This window comes from Hypomesus nipponensis, chromosome 19 (assembly GCF_054491055.1).
Source record: "Hypomesus nipponensis isolate SF chromosome 19, ASM5449105v1, whole genome shotgun sequence".
Lineage (NCBI taxonomy): Eukaryota > Metazoa > Chordata > Actinopteri > Osmeriformes > Osmeridae > Hypomesus > Hypomesus nipponensis.
In genome coordinates, this window is record NC_140379.1 from 13,263,461 (window position 1) to 13,287,462 (window position 24,002).

The 24,002-nt window shown below is 48.2% G+C and overlaps 1 protein-coding gene across 2 annotated transcripts; it reads left to right on the forward strand.

Annotated features, from left to right (window-relative positions):
• The first annotated feature begins 1,322 nt into the window (after nt 1-1,322).
• On the forward strand, nt 1,323-23,765 carry lgr4 (leucine-rich repeat containing G protein-coupled receptor 4). 2 transcript variants are annotated; one of them, XM_084682869.1, is made up of 19 exons: nt 1,323-1,661; nt 1,766-2,066; nt 8,972-9,043; nt 12,705-12,776; nt 13,804-13,875; nt 14,696-14,911; nt 15,585-15,656; nt 16,420-16,488; nt 17,426-17,497; nt 17,795-17,866; nt 18,016-18,084; nt 18,214-18,285; nt 18,618-18,683; nt 18,873-18,944; nt 19,051-19,122; nt 19,257-19,382; nt 19,780-19,865; nt 20,005-20,058; nt 20,427-23,765. In XM_084682869.1, the coding sequence occupies exons 2-19, from the start codon at nt 1,879-1,881 to the stop codon at nt 21,806-21,808; spliced, it is 2,904 nt and encodes a 967-aa protein (XP_084538995.1). In that variant the 5' UTR covers nt 1,323-1,661; nt 1,766-1,878; the 3' UTR covers nt 21,809-23,765. The 2 variants fall into 2 exon arrangements, with proteins under 2 accessions (XP_084538995.1, XP_084538996.1); XM_084682870.1 differs by having other exon boundaries at nt 1,769-2,066.
• The last annotated feature ends 237 nt before the right edge of the window (nt 23,766-24,002 follow it).

Sequence of the window (24,002 nt, forward strand, 5' to 3'; positions counted from 1 at the left end):
GTGAAGTGTTTGTGGATGTGTTGTCCTTAAAGTTTATACAACTATGCTTCATGAGGCATTTCACATACTCTCAGCTAATGGTTTAACACTAAAAGTAACAATGGGATTCTGCCTTTTAAGGAAGCCACAAATGAACCAACAATTGTTAAGATAGGATTTGGCCTGTCTCATTGTCACCAGAAATTGTCTGAAAACGTCAGGTCATGATAAGTTGCCTTTAGCCTGGGAAATGTAACATTTCTGCTAGTAACAACAAATGTCTACTAATGTAAAAGTCTTGTGAATTTTGACTGAAAGACCAGGCTTCATCTCACCTCCAGTCCAGCAAGTCCTGTTCTTATTTTGCTTTTATCATTTCAACAGAAGAAACAACTTACTTATTTAGCCTATTTGAGATTATTTCCCCATTCAAACAATAAAACAAGATGTCAAAAATATGGGGGGAATGTTTTGACAATTGCATTGAACATTGGCTGGGTATGTGAATTTAAGTATTTTGTTTGCTTTGTGAAAAATTGTGATTGTATTTTGTTGGCTTAATTTAGCCATTTGTGTTGGTGGTCTGCTAAGCTACTATAATATAGTTTTTTTAATATCACCTGACCATGCAATCATAAGGGTATTGTTTGTGATTACATCTTAGCGGCTCCAAGCCAGCTGGTTTTAGGACCTCTGAAACAGCAACAGTCAGAAGGGACATGTGCACAAAGGTAACCCAGGCAGATATAATAATATAATAAATATGTGTCAAATGAAATGTTTTACAAACTAAAATCAGTGTATGAGTTATTTATCCTTAATTTAATCATTCGGGCATTGTGATATAAAACGAATAGCAGTACATACACTCAAAAGTACTAAATGTATAGCACATGGGGTGAATGGGAGACAGCAGGAAATGGATGTTTGGTGTTGGGTAGGAGCTACAGCTCATCAGTTAGATTTTTCTTCTCAAAAGTATGTTTGTGTGTGTGTGTGCATGGGGAGGGATCGGGGTCACGAACTGAGGGGCACACATCCCCCCGCCATCTGCACCCCTGTGTAAGGCTAACTGGTAACTACACTACTGTGTATAAAATGCTGGCTACTAGGCCTACATGAATAAAAACTGCAAGAGCATTTAAAGAGCAATAAAGTAGGCCTAACTGTATGCCCATTTCAAGTTTTTTTTTATTTATTTTTTTACAGTTGCTGCGCTTAGGGTAGGCTAATTGTAAAAGTGACGTTGTCAAGTTAATATGTATGGTTGTAGCAGGCCTACCCTATGAATCGCATCATACGGCAGGTTGTCCGGTAGGGTGCTTATACAGCGAGCAAGTAAAGCGGGCTGGTGGTGGCGGGGGAGCAAAGGAAGGAAACGTGAGGAATGGCTGAAAGCTGACTGTGTTTTTCTACAGGAAACAAATCAGGAGAGGGAAAACAATATAAAAATGCGACATGTTATGTTTTTTATTTCAAATTCAACAATCTATTGAGTGGTAATTCTAAAGGAAGCACGAAATAGCCTACGCCTGTTCTGTTTATTTAATGGGACAACGAAAACGGAAAAAGCGTAGGTGACGATTTCTCATATGGGGTGCGAGGGTTGCCGACTTTATTTTCATGGGACCAGCAGTAGGGTAGTGATCACGCCACACAAGTAGGAATATTAACCCGCAAAGGTAAACCGCTCAAATATGTCCCACGTTTGACAAAGAGGTGAACGGAACGGACATTTTTAGGTGTGCCTGATCCAAAGCATTAACACTTGTGTTCCTTGTGTTAGTAGGAGGCTACCTATACGAAAAACAGACTGCTACACTGTGCACATGAAAAGTCGACGAACAGGAATAGATTACCAGAAAGGCCTTTGTTGCCCAGTCTGAAGCGAACTTGAAAATGCGTCCTTTTGCCGTTTGGATATTCTTGTGGCTGTGTTTACAACATGATGGTGCCGCTGGTCAAGGGCAGTCTACTCCGGCAGTTTGTTCGCCCTCATGCAGCTGCGACGAGGACGGAGGTGCAGATTGCTCTGGGAAGGGTCTGACCACAGTCCCTGCTGGTCTCAGCGCCTTCACATACTACCTGTAAGTAAAATGTCACTAACATTCACGTGGAAAAATGTTGTCTCTTGGCCTTTTCGTTTAAAATAGTTAGGTCCATGAACAAACTCATATTCTTGTCAGAAATACAGACTAGGTTGGCTACTCTTGTGTATTTTGCACGAATAGCCTACTAATAATGAATGGAAACATTTTAGCCTAACAGTATCCATTGTGTTGAGTGTCACTTTTAAATAACTCTTAGTAGGCCAATACTTTATCTTGCCGATGCAGCTAAACAAACACAGAAACATGTAGTCTTCTGTTGGTTACCATGCTTGTCTTCTAGTATCCCATTGTTGATACAATAACTTCAATGATTCTAAAGGTCTGCCTGTATCTGATCATTGTGTCATTTGTTACTATCATTCACATGATGCATATGGTTTGATTTTGGACATCATCCCTCTCATTCTTGCATCATCCTTGTTTGGGAAGATGCCTGGTGAGACCTCAGGCACCCTAACCCTTAACTTTCCCTGCCTTGGAAAAGCAGGTCTGGGCTCAACCACAAACACAACCGCACGCGCTCCCACAGCATGCAGAGCTGTGCTCCAACATGTCCCCAAGGGAGGCCAAGGACCTGTCTTTATTCAATTCTTAGTTTATCTAACAGAGGTTGTTTGCAACAATTATAGTGGGATGAGTAGCACTACACGCAACTTGGAAAATATCAAATATCATCCCTATCCACCAAGATTAGTGGCTATTGTTTGGCTTTTCATGCAAATGTTGGTGGATTAAATCCACCATGTAGCTGTGAGCATCATTAGACAATGAAAGTGAATGACTCTGAGCAAAACTTCCACCAGCAGTCATGCACAAAGGATAAATCTCTATATACGTCGCCGGTAGGACCCTTGTGGCACTCCCAGGCAGCAGGTCTAAATAATAACTATGGGAAAATTCCCAAATCCTAAAGGATGTTTCCAATTTAAGCCCACACGTGGAACTGAAGTAAGAAGTGTTTGTAAGCACAAAAATAAACAAGTGCATACTCGGTTGAAAGTCTCTTCAGGTCTTTGTAACATGGTATGTAAAGCCCGCCATGTTTGTGAGAGAGGAGGAGGGTGAGCACACTAGTTGATTATTACTCCATGGGCCTACAGTGAAGTGAAACTAATCCATCCCTCGTTATGTGGCCTTAACTGTTTCACAATGTGCTAGTCAATCATCAGCTAGGTAGTCCCTCCTACTGTGTAAGAGGGCTTGTGTGTTGTGCACTGCTTGTTTGACGGAGCCAATGTGCTAAACAGGAAGCAAACGTGACCTTGACAAGGATCAATCTGACATCTACTTTGTATCTATATTAAAGAATGAAAATACACAAGTATTTTTCACACCCCTTTATTTGATTACAAATACACCCTCAGAATGGTTGGGATTGGTTTTGTTTTGATCTGTCAGTATTTCAGTTCCAGAACATGGCAGTATTCTAGAATTTTCTTTGTAGTCTAGAATACTCTGATAACCAGGAGCGGATTATGCGAGCATGATGGGACTGGGACTCTGGAGAAAACAGACAGAACTCCACAGTGGTGTTATGGATCTTTTTGTTAGAACAACAAATAAAACACATGCTAAAACCTTCCGTTCTAGATCATTGTTTTGGTACTCAAAGGATGTTTTGCTTTATTAAATTTGAGAATTCACTAAATAATTTCCAATTCTTTCAAACATGTACAAGTAAAAACATGTCCTCAGTAATTTTCTGTCCTAACCAGTACCGATACATCTGTCAGTTAATTAATAATATAGGTTATATTATTTAAATATTGTGTTTCAACCACACCATTGTCCTTCAGTTGTTCTAAAGGCTGTTTTCTTAAAGTTGGTAGTAGTGCACCATGTATCAAGCAGTGGCGTTAGTCAACACATTGTGCCATGTTTTTACAATAGAATGTGTGAAGCCTTCTGTCTTTCTCTCTGTGCAAGGCCATCAATACTACTTAATGAATGCTTTTCAGCTCATAACTATGTGACAAATCCAGTTCACGCTCTTAGAGAGCCAGCCTCTCTCTCTCTCTCTCTCTCTCTCTCTCTCTCTCTCTCTCTCTCTCTCTCTCTCTCTCTCTCTCTCTCTCTCTCTCTCTCTCTCTCTCTCTCTCTCTCTCTCTCACACTCACTTTCCCTCACTTTCTCTCTCTCTCTCTTTCCCTCATTTTCTCTCTTTGTCTCTCTCTCATATTCTTTCTGTTACTGTGGAGGTTCTTTTCTTCCCTCTGTCTCCTGAACTCTTGCTGTCCCCCTCCTCTCCCCGGGTCCTTTGTATGGAGATCATCGGCCGGGTTAGGGATCACCCTGGATTAACGAGACACACAGCAGCTGTGGAGCCTCTCTCCTGTCAGGCTGCTTCAGAAGGAGAGGGGATATGGTATGGAGGGGGGGGGGGGGTGCTGAGATGGAAGCTAATTGCAAAAACAAGGGAGACGAACATGATAGATATTCACACACCAACCTCTATGGAATGTTTCCTGAAAGAGCGGTCTGACATACCTATGAGGTTAGTGTTAAGGACTGGACTGATGGAGAGGAACATGGAGATGGACACACACAGACACACGCTTGCGGATAATGCCAGAAGCAGCTCCGTTCCAGACAGCTGCCTTACAGGAACACTGCAGGCTCCTCTGTCTCCACAGGCCAGGAAATGATTCCCCAGAAGGTTGGCTTTGTTTGGGTACCTACTCCAACCACTCTCCTCTCCCTCCACCACTAGCTGCTTGCCATGACCGCACAAACACAAGAACAGGGGTGGAGAGAGGGACGGGGGGGAATCTTGGATGGATGGATGGAGAGCAATGAGAAGTAGGATTGTAGTTGATTGGTAGTTGTGGATTTTCTAAAGTAGCAACCCAACGTCCAGCATGGGATTTTGTTTTGCTCAAGATATGCTGCAATGCTGCACATAGGAAATGGAGAAGGCTTGTCCTCTTTGTTTTGACAGTGCCTGATGTGCTGTGTTAGCCCCATGCATTGGTCCCGGGGCAAAATGGGGGGAGACTATTGTGGCGGTGGGGGGACTGTGGAGGGATGTTGGGTTTCTGTGATTGCGGGGGCTGCCTGTTGGTGTGTGTCCATGAAGTCATTCCTGGCAGCTGAAATGGAAGCAGGCGTGCCTGAGGGAAACAGGTGAGGACAGAGAAGCTGGGGGCCATGAAGAGGAAAAGGGGGCCCCTCGACGCAGCAGCACACTAGACCCCCACTGCCCCCCCCCCCCCCCGCCCTGTCCTGCCCTGTCCCCCGCCCCAGTCCTTTAATGTAGCTAGGGCTCTGCCTGGTATCTGCACTCAGGATATGATGAGTGACAAAAGACAAAGCCTCCCCAGGGCCAGGAGTGTGCACACTGGTGGCATGTGCACGCCCTCGCGTATGCGTGCACAGGAGGGGGTGTGAGAGTGTGGCCCACATCTCAATTGAAGTCCTTTCATAGCGTGAACAAGCACAAGTTGGGACTTGGAAGGGTAGCCACAGGCGGAGGGAGGGGGCACAGAAAAGGGAGGGGGGGGGGGGGTAATGGTCTTTCACTCCAGTGGTCTAGCTAGCATACTTACCATTGGTGCCCTCTATCCATCTTATGCTGAATGACACTTTTGTTCGTGGTCAGTAGAGGTGAAAGGAGCCAGTCAGTTCCCGCTCACAAACAGGATGACTGCTGGATGGGAGAATGTTTAGCCTACCTCTTTCTCCCTCTTTCCCTCTCTTTCTCTCTCACACACTGTTCTCTCTCTATCTATCTCTCTTTCTCTGTCTTTATTTCTCCCTCTCTTCTGTCTTTCTCCCTGTATTTGGCTTTCTATGTTATAAACACAGACAGGCTTTGCAACGAATGAAACTAACAGTAAACATAAGTACAAAGTCCTCACTGAACAACAACAGAGTTGTTCACTTTCACCCTGTCATATTAGCGTCCTCTCACTCTTCTACTATTTTGATACAGACGTGCTAGCTGACCAGGACGGTTGTTTGCGTTCCAGCTATGTGGGTCAGATGGCCCTATTACCCAAGTGGTAAATACTTCACCCCCTGTGTACTCACAGAGCAGAGCACCCACACACAACAACAAGCCAGTCAGCCAGCCAGTCAGCCAGTCAGCCAGCACACACCCAGCCACCCAGCCAGCACACACCCAGCCACCCAGCCAGTACACACCCAGCCTGTGAGAACACACCCAGCTTCTCAGCCAGCCAGCCAGCCAGTCAGCCATCCAGCCAGCACTCATCCAGCTACCTAATGTATGCCCCTGTGGCTGTGCTGTGGCTTTGGTCAGGACCTCATCTGGTCTGTGGACTAACGGCAGCAGCTTGTATAATTGGGAGGGAACGTTAACCCTGGCTGAGATTCTAACCAGGTTCCTAACCCTAACCAACCAAGGCCCTCCAGAGAGCCACTTTACAGATAGCATGGCTCCCTGTCATACCACACACTTAGACTGGGTTGTCTTACTCTCCAAGTTTGTTGCCTGAGGAGAGGCATTTAATTACAATTGATACATAGTTGATCATGTTGCAGAGGACACACGGGTACTCATTGTTCTAAAATAAATGAGCTATGGGAAGTGTTTTGTGGTGGGAAACTGCTCATGTTTCATTTCAGTTGTGTTGGTGCCTTGCGGTTTCAGCCAGCCTGTTGTAGCAGAACAAGGATTGAGATCAGCACAGGACTGGCAGACTCTACTCCAGAAGAGTCTGAAGAAGGGCTCTGTCGAGACTTGATGGAAGTCTCTCCCTGGCGCTTGTTTTCTCTCCCTCCAGTGAATAGTGTTTAGCAGTAAACTAATGCCATTTTGATACATTTTCCATACATAGTTGGGAAATGGTTTCAGAAAAGGTTTCTTTTAGGGTCAGAGGAATCAATAGTGTTTTATTTGGTCAAATGAGGACGCAGAAAAGGGATTCTGCAGTAATAGTTGAACAGTTTACCATAGCTGCGTTTGAAAGGGTCCCTCAGAACAGTGGTTGACAGGCAGGATTGGTCCTGATGAGTTAAACTGCTGAACAGACACATCCTTTTCCCCCTGGTCTCCTTTTGGTGTCCAACTGGTCCTCCCTTGATCTTCCCCTCTCTGTCCACACAAGTCTCTCCCTGGTCTCTCTCCCTGGTCTCCTCTGTCTCTCCACATCGTGTCTCCTGAGCGCCCCCAGCCATCCCCCTAACCCTTCCCCTAGCCCTCGCTCTCAGCCTACAGCCGACAGCCTGTGAAAGATGCTCCATGGTGCGGGTGGACATGTGAGGGTACTGTCAACACGTCTCAATGTATCCATGGGACCACCAACAGTGACATCCCCACACCGGCAGTCTGCTAAGCCTCACCAGGGGAGCTGGCAGAGAGATAAAGAAAGAGGGGGGGGGGGGGGGGGGGGAGGCTGGATCAAGGAGTCCTGCACCATTGTAAAGAGAGCTATAAGGTAATTGAATAAGCCAGATGGTAAAGGGAGATAGCAGACGGGTTATATTGGGGACCTACCGTTGTGGATGGATGGATGTGTTCCCTGCGTGTATGATCCGTATATGTTCCGTGTGCGTGTGTGTGTGTGTGTGTGTGTGGGGGGGGGGTGTGTATAAGTGCGTGTCTGCTATGTGTAGTGACTAAGCAGCAGCAAAGCAAAATGATCCTCTGAGGGTCTTAAGAGCCACATGCGCACACACACACACACACGCGCGCACACTGCTCTGGAGAGGTCTGGGAGTGAAATACAGATGACTTCTCTGTTTAGGAGGGAGTTTCGCCTCATTAAGGGACCTAGGATGTTTTTTCAGCCCTGTTGTGCTCCATCTCCACATCTGGTGTCTACGGGCTCCACTTTGAAGCTTGTGAATGGATTCTTAATCAAGATGGCCGGCCAGAGTTAAAAGCTTGTCTCTGTTGAGTTGTAGCTCCTCTCTGAGGAGCTGACAGTGGATGGATTTAACTGGTGTCAGAGCCTTTTCTGCTGATGTTGTTTTATCCCTGTCCTTTTTAATGAAGGCAAACCAGCTCAGTTATACAATAATATTATCTACAATATTCCTTTTATTGCTTTCATTGTATTCCAGTATTCCTTTGTTGCAAATGTGTGTCTTAACATGTGATACATTGTTTTAGTTCACTAAAAAGGGCATTTGGATGTAAAGCCATGTGATATTGTTGGTGCTGTTGTGCTGGAACATTTCTTATTAGCACCTTGTTAATCTCTCTCTGTACTTCATATCTGGAGTCCCATATTATTACGCTGGTCTCCTATGTTTGCATACCTGTCATGCTGCTACATGTCTGTGTTTCCTGGGGCTCAGAGAGAGCGAGTGCCAGAATCCCCTGGGCCTAGCTCCTACAAAGAAGAAGAAGAAGAAGAAGAAGAAAAAATACCCATAAAGAGGTCTTTGGTTGTCTCCATGGGAGAATCTGTCGAGAATCATGCTGTTTCTGAAACTTTTCTTCAGACAAAGGTTTAGGTATTACTGCTTCAGTCCTAATAAAGGGGTATGCTTCTTATTTCTTAAGAATCACATTATTGGATTGCTTACCTAGGATGGTGTTCTTCTCTCACTTCATGATAGTATGGACTAATGTCGGAAAGGCTAATCCAAAAAAGTTGACACTAACCCTGACAATATCTCCCTTCTGCCATAAAAGATCCCTATGTTAAATGCCATAGTTGCTGCTAAAATACTTGTTGGTATTATTTAATACTTAATCTTTAACCTATAGTCTCTCACCTGGAATTCAAAACCGTGTTGTATGTAATCAAATCACCATGAATGAGTTTGTGCTTACTGCGGTTATGAGGTTACAGCACACAAACAATATCAGCATGGTTGGATTCGATATTATTGAACCATCTCAAGTGTTTCCTAACGACTGAGGTTCAGAGTGTCATCCTTCATCTCATCCTGTGTTTCCTCTTCTGCAGAGACATCAGCATGAACAACATCACAGAGCTCCCTGCCTTTGTCTTCAAAAGCCTGCCCTACCTGGAGGAGCTGTGAGTACATCCATCTGTTTCCCCATGCCGTCATAAGAGAGCGCTTTACCGTGTTGCCCTGCGCTACAGTAGGTCTACTGTACACTGCTGCGTTTACCAGTCGAGTGGCTTTCTCAGCTCCACTTCTCTCACAGCAGTGAGCTGCTGACAGCCGCATAAAGAACACTTATCAACGAAGCGGTCATGTTTGACACGCTGCGTGTTTTCCACGTGTTCACGATACGTTCCCTGTTGGAAATGTTTTTTTAGGAATTAAGCCGGGTGGCAATATCACATCCCTGAAGGCTCCATTCAGCGTTCCTATCTAATCTGCCTGTGTGTTTGTCATTTCTTTACTCTTTAAATATCCCCTCTGTCTGGCTCAGCTGGTAGATAAGATCTGTCTAGCTGATATCAGGTAACATACCCTGAGAATTCAGAATGACCAGCAGTGAACATGTCGGGCTCTCAGGGTTGAAAGCTCTTTGTGGCGGTTTGTGTTTTTTTTTTTGAAGCAGTGCATGCATCTTTCATCCAGACCAGTCTTAGCTTTCCATAGTCCTTTACAAACACTACTCGGTCTGCTTTGTCGAAGGGCAATTTACTTTTCATCGCATTGTGCAGAGGAATGCGCAAGGCAGGAAGGAAGGAGGCAAAACAATGGTTTCCATGACAACTGGGGCTAAAAAACGCAGTCTAGCTACACTCTTACTGCTCGTTGTTACCTTTCCCCTGACACAGGGGCCCTCCTAGACAGACCTGTCATGTGTAGGGTAGACTAGGAAGCACACCTGGAGCAAGAACAGGAAGTATGTGAGTGGTGTTAAATGTACCTTAGAGTTCCATGGTTTTTATTCCACTGTGTGAACGTTAAGTAATACGGTATTTGATAGTATTTTCAATTTGTGTTTGCCCAGACCCTGCTGTGAAGCTGTTCTCTGAATGTTCTAAAACCAACAGAATATTCATGGTCTGTTACGGCGTTCCGGAACACCTGTGATTGACAGGTGCCCTGGGTTCACTGATGTGTTTGTTTAACCTCTGAGTGGAACAGGGCCTCAGGTGGATCAGGCTGATGGATGTTCAGAAGGCTGCTTTGTGTCTGCAAGCCTGCTAGGACTCTCCCAGTGTCACTACACTGCTGCCCAGGGGGAGAGAGAGGGGGAGATTTGGAGAGGGAGGAAGAGAGTTTTGTCACGTAACCTCTCCACTTTTCTTACTAATTATGTTTTGGTGTTCAAGGTATCCCCATGCCTGTAGGTCTCTTTCTCCTGCTTCAATGACACCTGTGGAAACGTCGGTGCACATGCTACAGCTGTCAGTGCATGTTCATGTTAGATTGAGGATATGCCACTGCGGCTGTCAGTCAATGGAATTGACACTCCTACATGTGGATAGTTTCTCTCAACCTCCTTGTGTTCTATACACATCTGTAATTTGTATACACTATATTAACTATATTTAGTTAATGTGTATGTATGTATGTATATGTGTGTGTATGAATGTGTACCGGCAATAAACAAATAAACAGCCTCCTTCCTGTTCCCTGAAGGTGAGGGCCTCCGGTGACTCAGCCAGAGGGTGTAGTAGCATGTCTTAGGGGGTGTTTGTAGAGAGGAGAAGGATTGAGTCTTTCCTCAACAAGGCTAAGCACATTCTTCCTCTCAGCCTAGCCTTGGGGGGTAGGGGGGGTTCTGCGCGTGTTGAGAGAAAGGGAGTGGGCGGACTGGGACTTCACCCACATGAAGGATGTCCTAGACAATTAGTTGCCGGGTTTGTGTGTGGTACGGTGAGGTCATAGACTGGGCCCTTTACTTTGAGGTTCCAGGACTTTTAGCCGGTTTAAGTAAAAATACTGGCAATATTCAAAGCTAGTTTGTCGATTTGCATTAATTATATCATTATTCTATACAGACAAATTGTCAACCACAGCATAACCAGAGGTGACTGAATGTGTGGTGGATTTGGAGGGTTGGCTGGAAAAACATACTGTCCTTGTAGGATGAAACTACTGCTGGGACGCAATCACTGTTGGTTTGACTGGGGGCCAAGTCAAGCCAAGGGAGGGCGAGATAAGGAAAGAGTGAGAGTGTTTCTCTCTCTGACAGCCATATAGGGTTTCAAATCCTAATTTAACAATTATGGTAAACCACAACAGCTATGTATCATGTAAACAGTGTTTGATCACAGTCTTGTCTATGGTTGGGCTTTAGCTTGCAGCATGTTGTAGGATTCTGTTTCAGCCCTTCAACACTTTTCTTCTGTAACACAAGTAACTTCTGGCTGTGTTCAGTTGAGTACAGCCTTCTCCAGCACTGGAAACAGGATTATTTATACTTATTGGAAGAGTTTAAGCTGACCTCACCCCCCACATCTATACTTTGCGTGGTCTTAACAGTGCCTGTATTTAGGTTAGAATGTTCTGGAAGGATTTTACCTCTTGAGGAGATCCTGGACCTCAGCAGGACTAAACCAGGTTAGGGGTTATGGTCAGGTGTGAAGCAGAGGGGTCTCTGCATGAGCTTGGTTGTAGACTAGGATGAGGTGGGGGGGTTTGGGGGTGGTTGTACCAGTCCGAGGTAGCATGGATCGTTCGTCAAACACCTCCTGGCTTTCAGGCTGACACCCTGCAGCTCTGGGTTCTGAGGTGGGGTGGGGGGTGGCTGGGCCTGGGCTGACTGTGACAGCTTGGCTTCTGGAGTCCAGTTACATGGTGATAAATCACCTGCTAATCTCTCTAGAACTGATATGGAGTCCAGCTATGTCTCCAGCCCAGCCACCACCCCTCTCTCTCTCTCTCTCTCTCTCTCTCTCTCTCTCTCTCTCTCTCTCTCTCTCTCTCTCTCTCTCTCTCTCTCTCTCTCTCTCTCTCTCTCTCTCTCTCTCTCTCTCTCTCTCTCTCTCTCTCTCTCTCTCTCTCTCTCTCTCTCTCTCTCTCTCTCTCTCTCTCTCTCTCTCTCTCTCTCTCTCTCTCTCTCTCTCTCTCTCTCTCTCTCTCTCTCTCTCTCTCTCTCTCTCTCTCTCTCTCTCTCTCTCTCTCTCTCTCTCTCTCTCTCTCTCTCTCTCTCTCTCTCTCTCTCTCTCTCTCTCTCTCTCTCTCTCTCTCTCTCTCTCTCTCTCTCTCTCTCTCTCTCTCTCTCTCTCTTTGCCCTCATTCACATTCCCTCATAGTTGTTTTAAATGTACATACAGGTCGAACTTGCAGGTAGGCTGACTTGTGCATTCAAACTAAGTAGATGCTACAACTTCCTATCGCAGTCACCGCATACTGCCGAACTCTCTTCAAAAATAGCGCTGGTGGAAGTAGCCTTCACACTGCTTGTGCCAGCAGCTTTCCTGGGAGGGAGGTGGAGAGGATGGGCCCCGGGGGGGGGAGGGGAGTATGGGTTGTTTGAGAGGGGGGGGGGGTGGAGCCAGTCGTAACATGTCCGGGGTGTCATATGAAGTGACAACAAGCCATCTCACTTACACGTCCCTGGGTGTCACGCTGGGCCTGATACCACTGGCCTCCTCCAGTTAAGGGTTGCTCTTCTAATGCTCACTGATATTTAGACTATTTGACCCAAGGATGAACCACACTCAACATCTATCAGCCAATCATGATTGACCATTTTTTTTACATTTCTCAATGGGATCATAATTTCTCCCTTGCGCTCTCTCTTTTTTTCTCTTTCTATCTCAGACGGCTGGCAGGAAATGATCTCTCCTTCATCCACCCTGAAGCTCTGTCTGGTCTCCACCAGCTTAAAGTCCTGTAAGTTAAGTTTTCATTGCATGACACACACACGTACACACACACACACACACACACACATGCATATAAGGCCATGCCCTTTCTGCCTTTGCATTGAGCCAAGAGTCCAAAGTCCTGTTGGCCTACCTGGGCCACAACCCAGTCTAACACACACACAAACACACATTCATGAACACACACACACACACACTTCCTACTGTACACTTCATACACACGGTTCTTCAACTGTCACTGTAAAACTATAATTGTTTAACAGTTCAGATACAGTATTTCTTCACTGTCGTAAATCAGAGTGTAGTAAATCAGTGACAGAGACTCAGGAGAGCAGGTGAGACAGACCAGCTCTTTCCTGAGAGTGTGAGCATTCATGTTGTGTGTGGTGCTTGTAGCACACAGGAAGTGGTGGTGTAGCACACAGGAAGTGGTGGTGTAGCACACAGGAAGTGGTGGTGTAGCACACAGGAAGTGGTGCTTGTAGCACACAAGAAGTGGTGCTCGTAGCACACAAGAAGTGGTGCTCGCAGCACACAGGAAGTGGTGGTGTAGCACACAGGAAGTGGTGGTGTAGCACACAGGAAGTGGTGGCGTAGCAGTCAGGAAGCTAAAGGGTCCAGGGCCCAGTAGTGACGACAGAGAGAGCTGATAGAGGAAGGGAGATCAACTATCGCCGCTATTTGTACTTGAGTGCAGACTGTAGGATTCACACATGATATTTGACATTGTCACTGGGCATACACACACACACACACACACACACACTGCTCCTATTCCTATAGTTCCCCCAACATTGTTACCCAACATTAACTGTTGTCAAGCTGCATTTTTCTAATACCTTGCATATTCAGAGGCTCATCTCCACCTCATACTGCAGCCTGTAGATCACTGTTCCATTACTGTACACACTTGGAAGTCTGCCTGTCCTCCTGTAACACCATGGAGACCAGTAACACCATGGAGACCAGAGATAATGCACCAGTAGATGTGAACGTACTACGATCAGGTTCCTCATGTGTTTTCCATTTCTCAGCATGTTACAGAACAACCAGCTGAGGACCGTTCCCAGTTCATCTCTGAAGAACCTCCACGCCCTCCAGTCTCTGTGAGTATCAACCCCCACATCTCCTCTTCTGTCTCTTAGTGTCTTTCTCTGACTGCCTGGGTCTACAGTAGGACCTGGCCCCCCATCCCTCTCTTTCTCTCCCTCTCTTTCTTTCTCTGCCTACACCCCTCTCTCTCTCTCTCTCTCTCTCTCTCTCACTCTCACTCTCACTCTCACTCTCTCTTTCTCTCCCTCTCTTTCTTTCTCTGCCTACACCTCTCTCTCTCTCTCTCTCTCACTCTCTCTTTCTCTCCCTCTCTTTCTTTCTCTGCCTAAACCTCTCTCTCTCTCTCCCTTTTTCTACAGATGTCTTTTTTTTCCCTCCTAGGGGGTTAAGGTCTGAAGCTGAAGTAATGCATTTTGGCAGAGCAGGGTTTGTCTGAAACCTCTGAGAACAAGATGTCAATCAACAGTCCTTGCTGCTTCCAACACAGACTCCTAGGGAATGTCGAGGGAGAGAGAGAAATAGAGATAGAGGTGGAGTGAGAGCACAACAAGGGGAAACTTGGTTCGAGTTTGTGGAATGAAGAGGAGGATCAGAAAACACAGTAGACTAGCAGTCAGGATTGAGTTAGAGTTGGATCTTGGTGGTTTATGCTTTAAGACACAGGTGCAATGTTAGAGGTGCTCCAGCACCAGGAGCAGTATGCTTTTCTGCCACGACTCAGGAATCGTATCGATCTACGATTGCATCACCGTCAACACATTGTGGAATACAACTGTTGCGTGTCATAAATTGCTGATACAGTATTGATCATGGAAAAGTCCCTTATCTCATTCCTCAACTTCATCTTTCACTCTTCCCTCCCTCCGTCCGCAGACGTCTGGACGCCAACCACATCACCGTGGTTCCCGAGGACAGCTTCGAGGGCCTGCAGCAGCTGCGCCACCTCTGGTTGGACGACAACAACCTCACGGAGGTCCCCGTCGACTCTCTGAGGCACCAGGCCAACCTCCAGGCTCTGACCCTGGCCCTCAACCGCATCCCTGTCATCCCCGACCACGCCTTCGCCAACCTCAGTAGCCTGGTGGTGCTGTGAGTACAGGCTCCCCTCCCACTGTCTCCTTTCAGTGGCTCTGAATCACGTGTTCAAATAAACAAACAAAAAGCCGACTGCAGCTATGCTAGTATCTGACCCAGACAACCCATCCTGCTCCTCTCTATCTCTAACCAGATGAGTTATCAGCTAAATAGATCAACATACGTCACTTACTCTGGGACACACTCGCACGTGCACACGCACACACACGGGCGAATGGCAGTGCCCGCGGGCCTCATTTGCAGGAAGATCGGACAAACCTGTGTCCCCGGGGGGCAGTGAGAATAAACAGGAAGAAGAGACTGTGAATCCATCAGGCGTAGACAGACCTGAGTAGACGAGAGCTGAGCTCACGCTGACAGCTGATTTAGTGATCACAGCTCTGTGCTCTCCCTGATGGCTCCACAGGACCCTGGCCTTACCTTGGGAAGAGATTGAAGGAGTTTTACTGTCAGGCAGGGAGCCTGGGGGATGTGGAAGTGCTGTGTTGTTCATCCACAGTGTATCGGACGCCATGCGGTGTATGGAAAAGTTGGTTTTATAGTGTGTGTGTGTGTGTGTGCGCTATACTTCTGCCCGGAAACATCTCAAGCGTCAGATGTTTTGTCTCATACATAACAGCTTTGTGAAGGTAGAGAGGATGAAGGATGCCTTGTTGTTGTTTTCCAGACATCTTCACAACAACAGGATTGTTGAGATTGGAGAGAACTGCTTCACTGGGCTGGAGAACCTGGAGACCCTGTAAGTTCACAGTGTGGCACGCAGCTCTGTACTGCTCCCCCTATCCTCACACTCACACTCCCTCTCTCTATCTCTCCCTCTCTCTATCTCTCCCTCTCTCTATCTCTCTCTCTCTCTCTCTCTCTCTCTCTCTCGTTTTCTCTCCCATTGCATGTGAGAGTGGATGCGTGCGTACATCTGTGAGCCCCCCCACCCCCCACCTCCCTCCCTGGACGTCAGTGTGTCCACTTCCTGTTGTAATTGCTCCAGGATAAATGGAGCGGAGTCCATGATGACTATCAGCTCTGCCCTCCCGGTGTTCACTTCCTGCTGGCCACTGTCTCCAGGCAGCACTGTGACACACCAGGACTTAGAGGCAACACTGTGACACAGCAGGCATTAGAGGCAACACTGTGACACAGCAGGCATTAGAGGCAACACTGTGACACACCAGGCATTAGAGGCAGCAGTGTGACACAGCAGGCATTACAGGCAGCACTGTGACACCAGGCCTTAGAGCCAGCCTTGTCTTTCTTTAGGAGCTGCCCACTGGCCCAGGGGTAATAGCAGAATAAAAACAACTGTTAATATCAATGCTGTGAGCAATGTTATCTGTCTGTTATGACAATGATATATGTAGTGATGTACTCTGAGAGCTTCATAAGGTTTGAACAAACAGATGGTGATATTGTAATGTTGTGTGTTTGCATGGGTGTGGCGTGGTAGTGAGGTGTGTAATATACATCTACAGCCAATGATCTCCTCTTTCCCTGTCATTCTCCAGGGATCTAAACTTCAACAACATCAAGCTATTCCCCAAAGCCATCCAGGCCCTGCCCAAGCTAAAAGAACTGTGAGTATGGTGGCCCCTCCCCCCCAGTATACACACACACACATGCACACACACTAAGCAAATTAAAGAGAAGTACACTCCTTAATGACTGCTTTCATCATCATACTATTCCCTTCCATTTGTTATACTTTCCTAATGCCACTTTAATTATAAGGCCTGTGTGTGTGTGTGTGTGTGTGTGTGTGAGAGGTAGCTGAGGGATTGATGAGGGTGTCTAGATGGATGGAGCATCAGAGAGCACAGACCACTCTATCTGTTTTCCTTTCTAGTCCTCTTTTGTTCCCCTCCCCTCTCGTCTGTCAGCGACGAGGCGAGGAGACGCTCAGGGTTCACTCAGGAGGGCACCCTGACAGCTCCAAACCCTTTGTTAGATGAAAAACAAGTCAGGTTTCTCATCTCGCTGTCTCTACTTAGTCAAAGTGCTGACTGGGAGTGCTAGAGCCACTCACGATACACTCTTCACACGGCCTTTGAACTGAGGTCACATCCATGTAGTAGTCATGTTAAAATCCAAGTCCAAAAAATCCTCACAGAACATCAGGATTTGTTTACTAGAATGGCAGTTATGCTGCTGTGCGATGTGGCTTGATGTATGTGACCTTTCTGATGATCCTGTCGACTCTTGATAGCCTGTTTCTTTCTTTAGGGAGGTGAATACCACTGTGGCATAGGCATAGAACGTCAAACATAATAGTTTGCCCGAAAATTGACCGTCGACAAGCTCTCTTAGCAAATAAACAGATGTCCTCTACAGGAGGGCTGTGGCAGTAGCCGAGTCATTCTCCCCCTTACTAGCGACCACAAGCACAGGACTGGGACCAGCTTGTCATCTTTTCAAATGGCAAGCCTGATGCTAAACCACCTACCCTCACTCTGAGGCCTGCTGCAGAGGGGTGAGGAGTACTAACCATGTCCTGGGTCTGTTCCCTCTCTCCAGCGGTTTCCACAGCAACAATATAGCTGCCATACCTGAAGGAGCCTTCCATAACAACCCTCTTCTCAGAACCATGTAAGGTCAAATGCCTGTACCGACACGATGACCCTTTATACCTCCAACCCACATTTAGAACAAAGTTGAACATAAATGGACGACACATTTGCAGCCTTTCTGTTTTTCTTTCTCCCTATTTTACTCTCTCGCACACGTAATGATGGCATTGCAAGTTGGAACTGTACTGTATATCAGTGTGCCTTTGGGTATACATGTCCAGAAGATGGTGCCATTATTGCATAGTGGATGAGTCCTGACACACTGCCCTCTCCTCTCCCCCTCCTCCTCTCTCTTCTGCCCTGTCCCCTACTCCAGCCACCTGTACGACAACCCTCTCTCCTCCGTGGGGGCCTCGGCCTTCCAGAACCTCTCAGACCTGCACTCCCTGTAAGTTCCCCCCCCCCCAGCCCTGACCTGGTCAGCTTCTAGGACATGAACACATCTTGAGAAGATGTAGATCTCTTAAACCTACTGACCTACCGGCTTGGCTCTGATGTGGCTGACGTGAGTGTGTTGTTGGACCTGCTGTGTTGCAGGATGCTCAGAGGAGCCAGTCAGGTGCAGGAGTTCCCAGTCCTCACTGGAACCAACAACCTGGAGAGCCTGTGAGTAAACCCCCCCCCCCCCCCCCAGAGGACCGGAAACATCCGTCTGTGGTAGTGTTCTGTGTGTCTGTCACGCTGGGAGAGTCGTAACCCTGGTAATAGTCTTTATATCTGGCATGTCCTTTCCAGCACCCTGACTGGTACAAACATCGCTACGGTTCCTGCTGACCTGTGCGACGACCTGAAGCTCCTCAGAACTCTGTGAGTGGCCATGAGACACCTCTGTCCATAATGCACCACTCCTGGCACTGTGAGACTTAACTGACTCCACCCCTCTGCCTCCTCCCTCGGCCTCCTCCTTCTGCCTCCTCCCTCTGCCTCCTCCCTCTGCCTCCTCCTTCTGCCTCCTCCCTCTGCCTCCTCCCTCTGCCTCCTCCCTCTGCCTCCTCCCTCTGCCTCCTCCCTCGGCCTCCTCCTTCTGCCTCCTCCCTCTGCCTCCTCCCTCTGCCTCCTCCCTCTGCTTCCTCCCTCTGCCTCCTCCCTCTGCCTCCTCCCTCTGCCTCCTCCCTCTGCTTCCTCCTCTCCTCCTGCAGAGACCTGTCCTACAACCAGATCGAGGAGCTTCCATCCCTCCAGGGCTGCGTCCAGCTGCAGGAGATGTGAGTCGACACATCTCTCACACACACACACACACACACTCACACACACACTCACGTACTGCATGTCCACATTTAATACTCAAAAGGAATCCAAGCCGTTCACCCATTGGCCTGATCTCCAGTGTGTGTATGCTCCCTCATCACCCACATTGTCTGTTCTCTCCTTCTGTGTGCGTGTGCCGTCTCCAGAAGCCTGCAGCACAACCATATCCTGCAGATAGACAGACACACATTCCAGGGTCTCTCTGCCCTGCGCTTGTTGTGAGTTAACCTCCCTTCACTGCCACACAGAAAACAAAACCTACACATACTCTACGTGCATACATATGCACACACTAATCTTGTGGCTCAATCTCGTCTCCGACAGAGACCTGAGCAGGAATGAGATCCGAAGCATCCACAGGCATGCCTTCCTCTCCCTCGCCTCTCTGACCAACCTGTGAGTAGACGCTCTTACCTCCACTTCACGCCATGTCCCTCACATCGCCACCTAGTGGTGGACATGCGTGTGAGACACTGGGGCTGGTGTGCAGACGGGTGATGGGAGACTGTGTGCTGTGTGCTGTGTGGCAGGGACCTGAGTTTGAACTCTCTGACCAGCCTGCCCACTGCTGGCCTGACTGGCGTGAACCAGCTCAAACTGACAGGCAACCTGGAGATGAAGAGCATTCTGACGGCAAAAAGCCTGCCCAGACTCAGGTCAGTATCCCGGGAGGACACACCCTGATGCTCACACACACACACACACACACACACACACACACACACACGCACACCACCTCGGAAATTATCCAGAAACAACACACACACGCACCACCTCCCAACCACCCTTTCTCTTGCCCGACTCCCAGTGGCTAAGGCCTAAGGCCTAGACACATAGTTTGGAATGGAATGAAGAGATGTCTTGGTTCACAAGTTCTAACCTTGCTGCAGGATCTTATTAACACTGCTGGTCTTTCATTGACATTGGGACACAGCCCAGTACTGTCTGATACAATAAAGTCTGATGTCTGGTAAAGGTGAAGCTGCTTGGAGATGTGGGTCAGACTCATCTCCAGCCAGACTTGTTCATCTTTGTTTGCTCTGTGACCCCCAGGTCCATCTCTGTGCCCTACGCCTACCAGTGCTGCGCCTTTGTGGGCTGTGACTCCATCGTGAGTCCTTCGCCAGAGGCGGCTGCAGGTGAGGGAACTCACAATCTCACGATCACTGGCAAAAAAAAGAAGAAATATTATATGTACTATATATTATCGTTTTTTTCATTGACAAGGTGATTTTGAGGGTAAACAGGAAGTGAGCATTGTTTCCTCGTGTTTTTCAGGTGGAGAAGTGGTGGAGAGAATCAACATGGTTATGCACTGCTCTCCCTCACCAGGTAGCTCTGTCACCATGTTTGTTTTCGGTCTGCATCCTTTACACAGCTAATATAATGTTGCTATTGTTATTATTAGTAGCTATTTGTTTGTAAAACAAATTCTCCCCAATTTCCCTCCCTCCCTCCCTCCCTCCCTCCCTCCCTCCCTCCCTCCCTCCCTCCCTCCCTCCCTCCCTCCCTCCCTCCCTCCCTCCCTCCCTCCCTCCCTCCCTCCCTCCCTCCCTCCCTCCCTCCCTCCCTCCCTCCCTCCCTCCCTCCCTCCCTCCCTCCCTCCCTCCCTCCCTCCCTCCCTCCCTCCCTCCCTCCCTCCCTCCCTCCCTCCCTCCCTCCCTCCCTCCCTCCCTCCCTCCCTCCCTCCCTCCCTCCAGGAGCCTTCAAGCCGTGTGAACATCTCCTGGGTAGCTGGATGATCCGCCTGACAGTCTGGTTCATCTGCTTGGTTTCCCTGGTTTGCAACAGCCTGGTTCTGGCTGCTACCTTCTCCAGCCAGCGGGCCCTGCCTTCGGGCTCCTCGTCCCCAGCCTCCCTGCCCCCAGCCAGGCTGCTGATGGGCCTGCTGGCCCTGGCCAACCTCCTGACCGGCATCTATGTGGGGGTGCTGAGCGTGCTGGACGTAGCCACCTGGGGCTCCTTCTCCCAGTTTGGGGTGTGGTGGGAGACGGGCGTGGGCTGTCGGGTCACGGGAGTCCTGGCGGTCTTCTCCTCGGAGTGGGCCGTCCTGCTGCTGCCTCTGGCGGCGGTGGAGCGCAGCGTGGCGGTCTGGCCTCTGCTGGGGAAGACGGCGGCGGTGTCAGCCTCACCGCGCAGGAGCAGGGGGGCAGAGAGGCGCATCAGCCTGGCCGCGGGCCTACTGGGGGTCCTGGCTGCAGCTGCGGCCTGCCTTCCTCTGATCAGCTCCAGCCAGCCCTCGGCCTCCCCTCTCTGCCTGCCCTTCTCCGGGGGCGAGGGCCCGGCTCTGGGGGTCACGGTGGCCCTGGTGCTGCTCAACGCGCTGGCCTACCTGTTGACAGCGGGCGTGTACACGCGGCTGTACTGCCGCCTGGGGCGCACAGAGCTGGCCGACCCCGAGCAGAGCGGGGCACTGCGCCATGTCGCATGGCTCATCTTCACCAACTGCATCTTCTTCTGTCCTGTCGCCGCATTCTCCTTCGCCCCCCTGCTAGCCGCCTCCGGTAGCGCAGGAGGTCCGGAGATCGCTAAGTCTGTCACGCTGATCTTCTTCCCCCTGCCCGCCTGCCTGAACCCGGTCTTGTACGTGTTCTTTAGCCCCGCCTTCAGGGAGGACTGGCAGAGGCTGCGGGGCCGGGTGGGAGTGGCCAGGGGTGTGAAGGCGGGGCCAGGGCAGGGTGGTGGGTGTGGTCAGGGCGTGGGGGGCGGGGACTCTGCTGGCTATGACTGTGGGGCGTACTCCCAGCTGTGCGGGGAGGCGAGGGTGTGTGAGCAGTGCGAGGCTGCCGCGCTCCACGCCCGGGCCTCTTCCTCATCCTCCTCTTCCTCAGTCTGCAGACACTTGGTGAAGTCCCACAGCTGCCCCGCCCTTCCGGCCGGGGCGGGGACGTGCCAGCGGGCGGAGGGCTACTGGGCGGACAGCGGCACGCCCTCGGCCCAGTCCGAGTACGCAGACGAGGGGGACTCGTTTGTGTCGGACAGCTCGGACCAGGTGCAGGCCTGTGGACGAGCCTGCTTCTGTCAGAGCAGAGGCCTGCCCCTCGTCCACTACTCATACAACATACCTCGCGTGAAAGACTGATGGCGGAGTGTATGTGTGAGTGTGAAAGTGTGCGTGTGCACCTGTGCATGCGTTTCTACCAATCTCATGATTTTGTTCGACGCCTTAGCGAGTAGAAACACTTTGTGACACAGTAAAACATGGCATACGCACTGCCCTGCACTCGGATCATTCAGGAAGCACTTCTTTGACATCGCTGTGTGTGCGGAGACTCAACCAATCACATTGGTGTGTAAACAGAGACTCAACCAATCACAAAAAGGGAACGTTACCATGACTCAGAGTGCATGGAGACGGAAGACGTTGGGCCAGGACCTAGTCTGCGCTAAAGGAGCATGAACCAGTTCCTGTGAACCTTGTGTGTGTGTGTGTGTGTGTGTGTGTGTGTGTGAGTGTGTGTGTGTGTGTGTGTGCGTGTGTTTCTGACAAAAGACAGACAGACAGTCACCCTATTATCTAAAGAGGAACTCATGCCATCAGTGCCTATTCCTGGGTCAGATATAAACGTCACCCAAGGTCAAAATTGTCTGTCTGGGCGCATCCTGTCTCTCCTTGTAGCTTTTACAAGGATGCAATAGATCGATATATAAAGATAAGCTTTTTTTCTTTACTTTTTTTTCATGATCGGTCGATTTTTAAAGCCTAGCCATAACCTCTGTTAATATAGTTTTGTATGTACATGTAGCAAATGTAATCGTCCTCATTCTAGTGTTGATTGTTTTCAGTGTGAATGTACCACATACTTCACGGGAATACTGCATGGAATAGAATGTCTTCATTTCAACCTACCCCGTTGACCTTGAATGTGACCCTGATTAGATCTACACTCTTAAACTACACACATACTACGCATGCATTTTCCTTATGGTTGGCAGATACTGACATAAATGCAAAATAAGAGAATCAGAAATGTTTCCTTGCTGAAAGTGATCAGACTTGGAAGCCATATGGGAAGAGCAGATAAAGAGTTATAGCTGCAGTAGTTTATCTAGCTGCCATTGGTATAGTTTATTGTTGTTTGTTGAGACAAATGATAAATGTGGGTAATGGTGATTTAATGCCGGAAAGTTGGCCCTGAAAGTAGAAAGCAATGCTTATCCCAGGCACCCACAGACTGTAGCGCCCCTAGTGGTGAATGTTAAATCCTACACACAGGAGAGTCGTTAGACAGATTGTATTGTAGTAATGGTAGATAAAATAAAAAGGGTTTTACGGTAGACATGAACCATGTGGGTGCTTTTCTGAAAGCAAAACTATTTTGCCAAAGTTAATCTACATTATACTAATGTGTGTTCTCGTGACCATGAATACGGTTTTAAAGGTAATATTTGTCCTATTCAGTCGTCAGTAGTTTAAGGATGATGTGGTACAGCAGAGGGGTTTCTGAGGGAGGTGTGGGTGCTGAGAGGGCCTGTATTCACAAGTGTACTTCATGTTCATGCTCACTCAGGAATGTAGGGAAACCTTGACTCCCCGTCAACTATTTGCTCACATGTCCTTATAATACATCAAATTGACTTGTAAAATGATCCAGTAGATTCATGCCTGTGAGTTTCATTCATGAAATGGTATGGAGTTGTGACCGGCATGACTGGGTGTCTAGTTATAACACCAACCAAATGTAATTTTTATTTCTCATTTTGTCCGTTTTTTGTTTGTGAAAATTCCAAATCTCTGTGTTTTGTGTTTGAGTTTGTAAATTATTTTTTTGATGCTGTAGAAAACCAATAATCACAAATGGGATGCGTTGTGTAATCACGAAAGCTACCTCCTCCTCTGTAATGGCTACAGGCAGTGCTTTTGACCGTCAGTCCTTGTCCTGTTTGAGGTAGGCTTTAAATATTTCTGATTGTACATTGTCACTGAATTTATGTCACGCTTTTAGTTCAATGCAAATTGTGGGAGGAATGTATGTACTGTATACTGTGATTTGTTTTCTAAACCAAAATATATAAACTAAAAAGTTGCTTTCAAATCAGTTCTGTTCATGACACTTTTATTTTAATTGGAGTGACACCTCCACACACACACTTTCACTGTGCACAGAACCGACAGGCAGCAGAGAATCAGGAGAAACCCACCTTTTGCCCTGATAGAGGCCTTGTCTGGACTGTTAGTGTGTGTGTGTGTGTGTGTGTGTGTGTGTGTGTGGTATAATGTTCTGTCTCAAGGATCATCTTCTGCTCCATCGTCCTCTTGAATACCCTCAGGTCTA

Coding starts and splice junctions, on each gene's coding strand:
- lgr4 (XM_084682869.1), top strand. CDS start 1,879: ATGCGTCCTTTTGCCGTTTGGATATTCTTGTGGCTGTGTTTACAACAT. Junction 15,657..16,419: donor CTGGAGAACCTGGAGACCCT/GTAAGTTCACAG, acceptor GTCATTCTCCAG/GGATCTAAACTTCAACAACA. Junction 17,498..17,794: donor AACCCTCTTCTCAGAACCAT/GTAAGGTCAAAT, acceptor CCCCTACTCCAG/CCACCTGTACGACAACCCTC.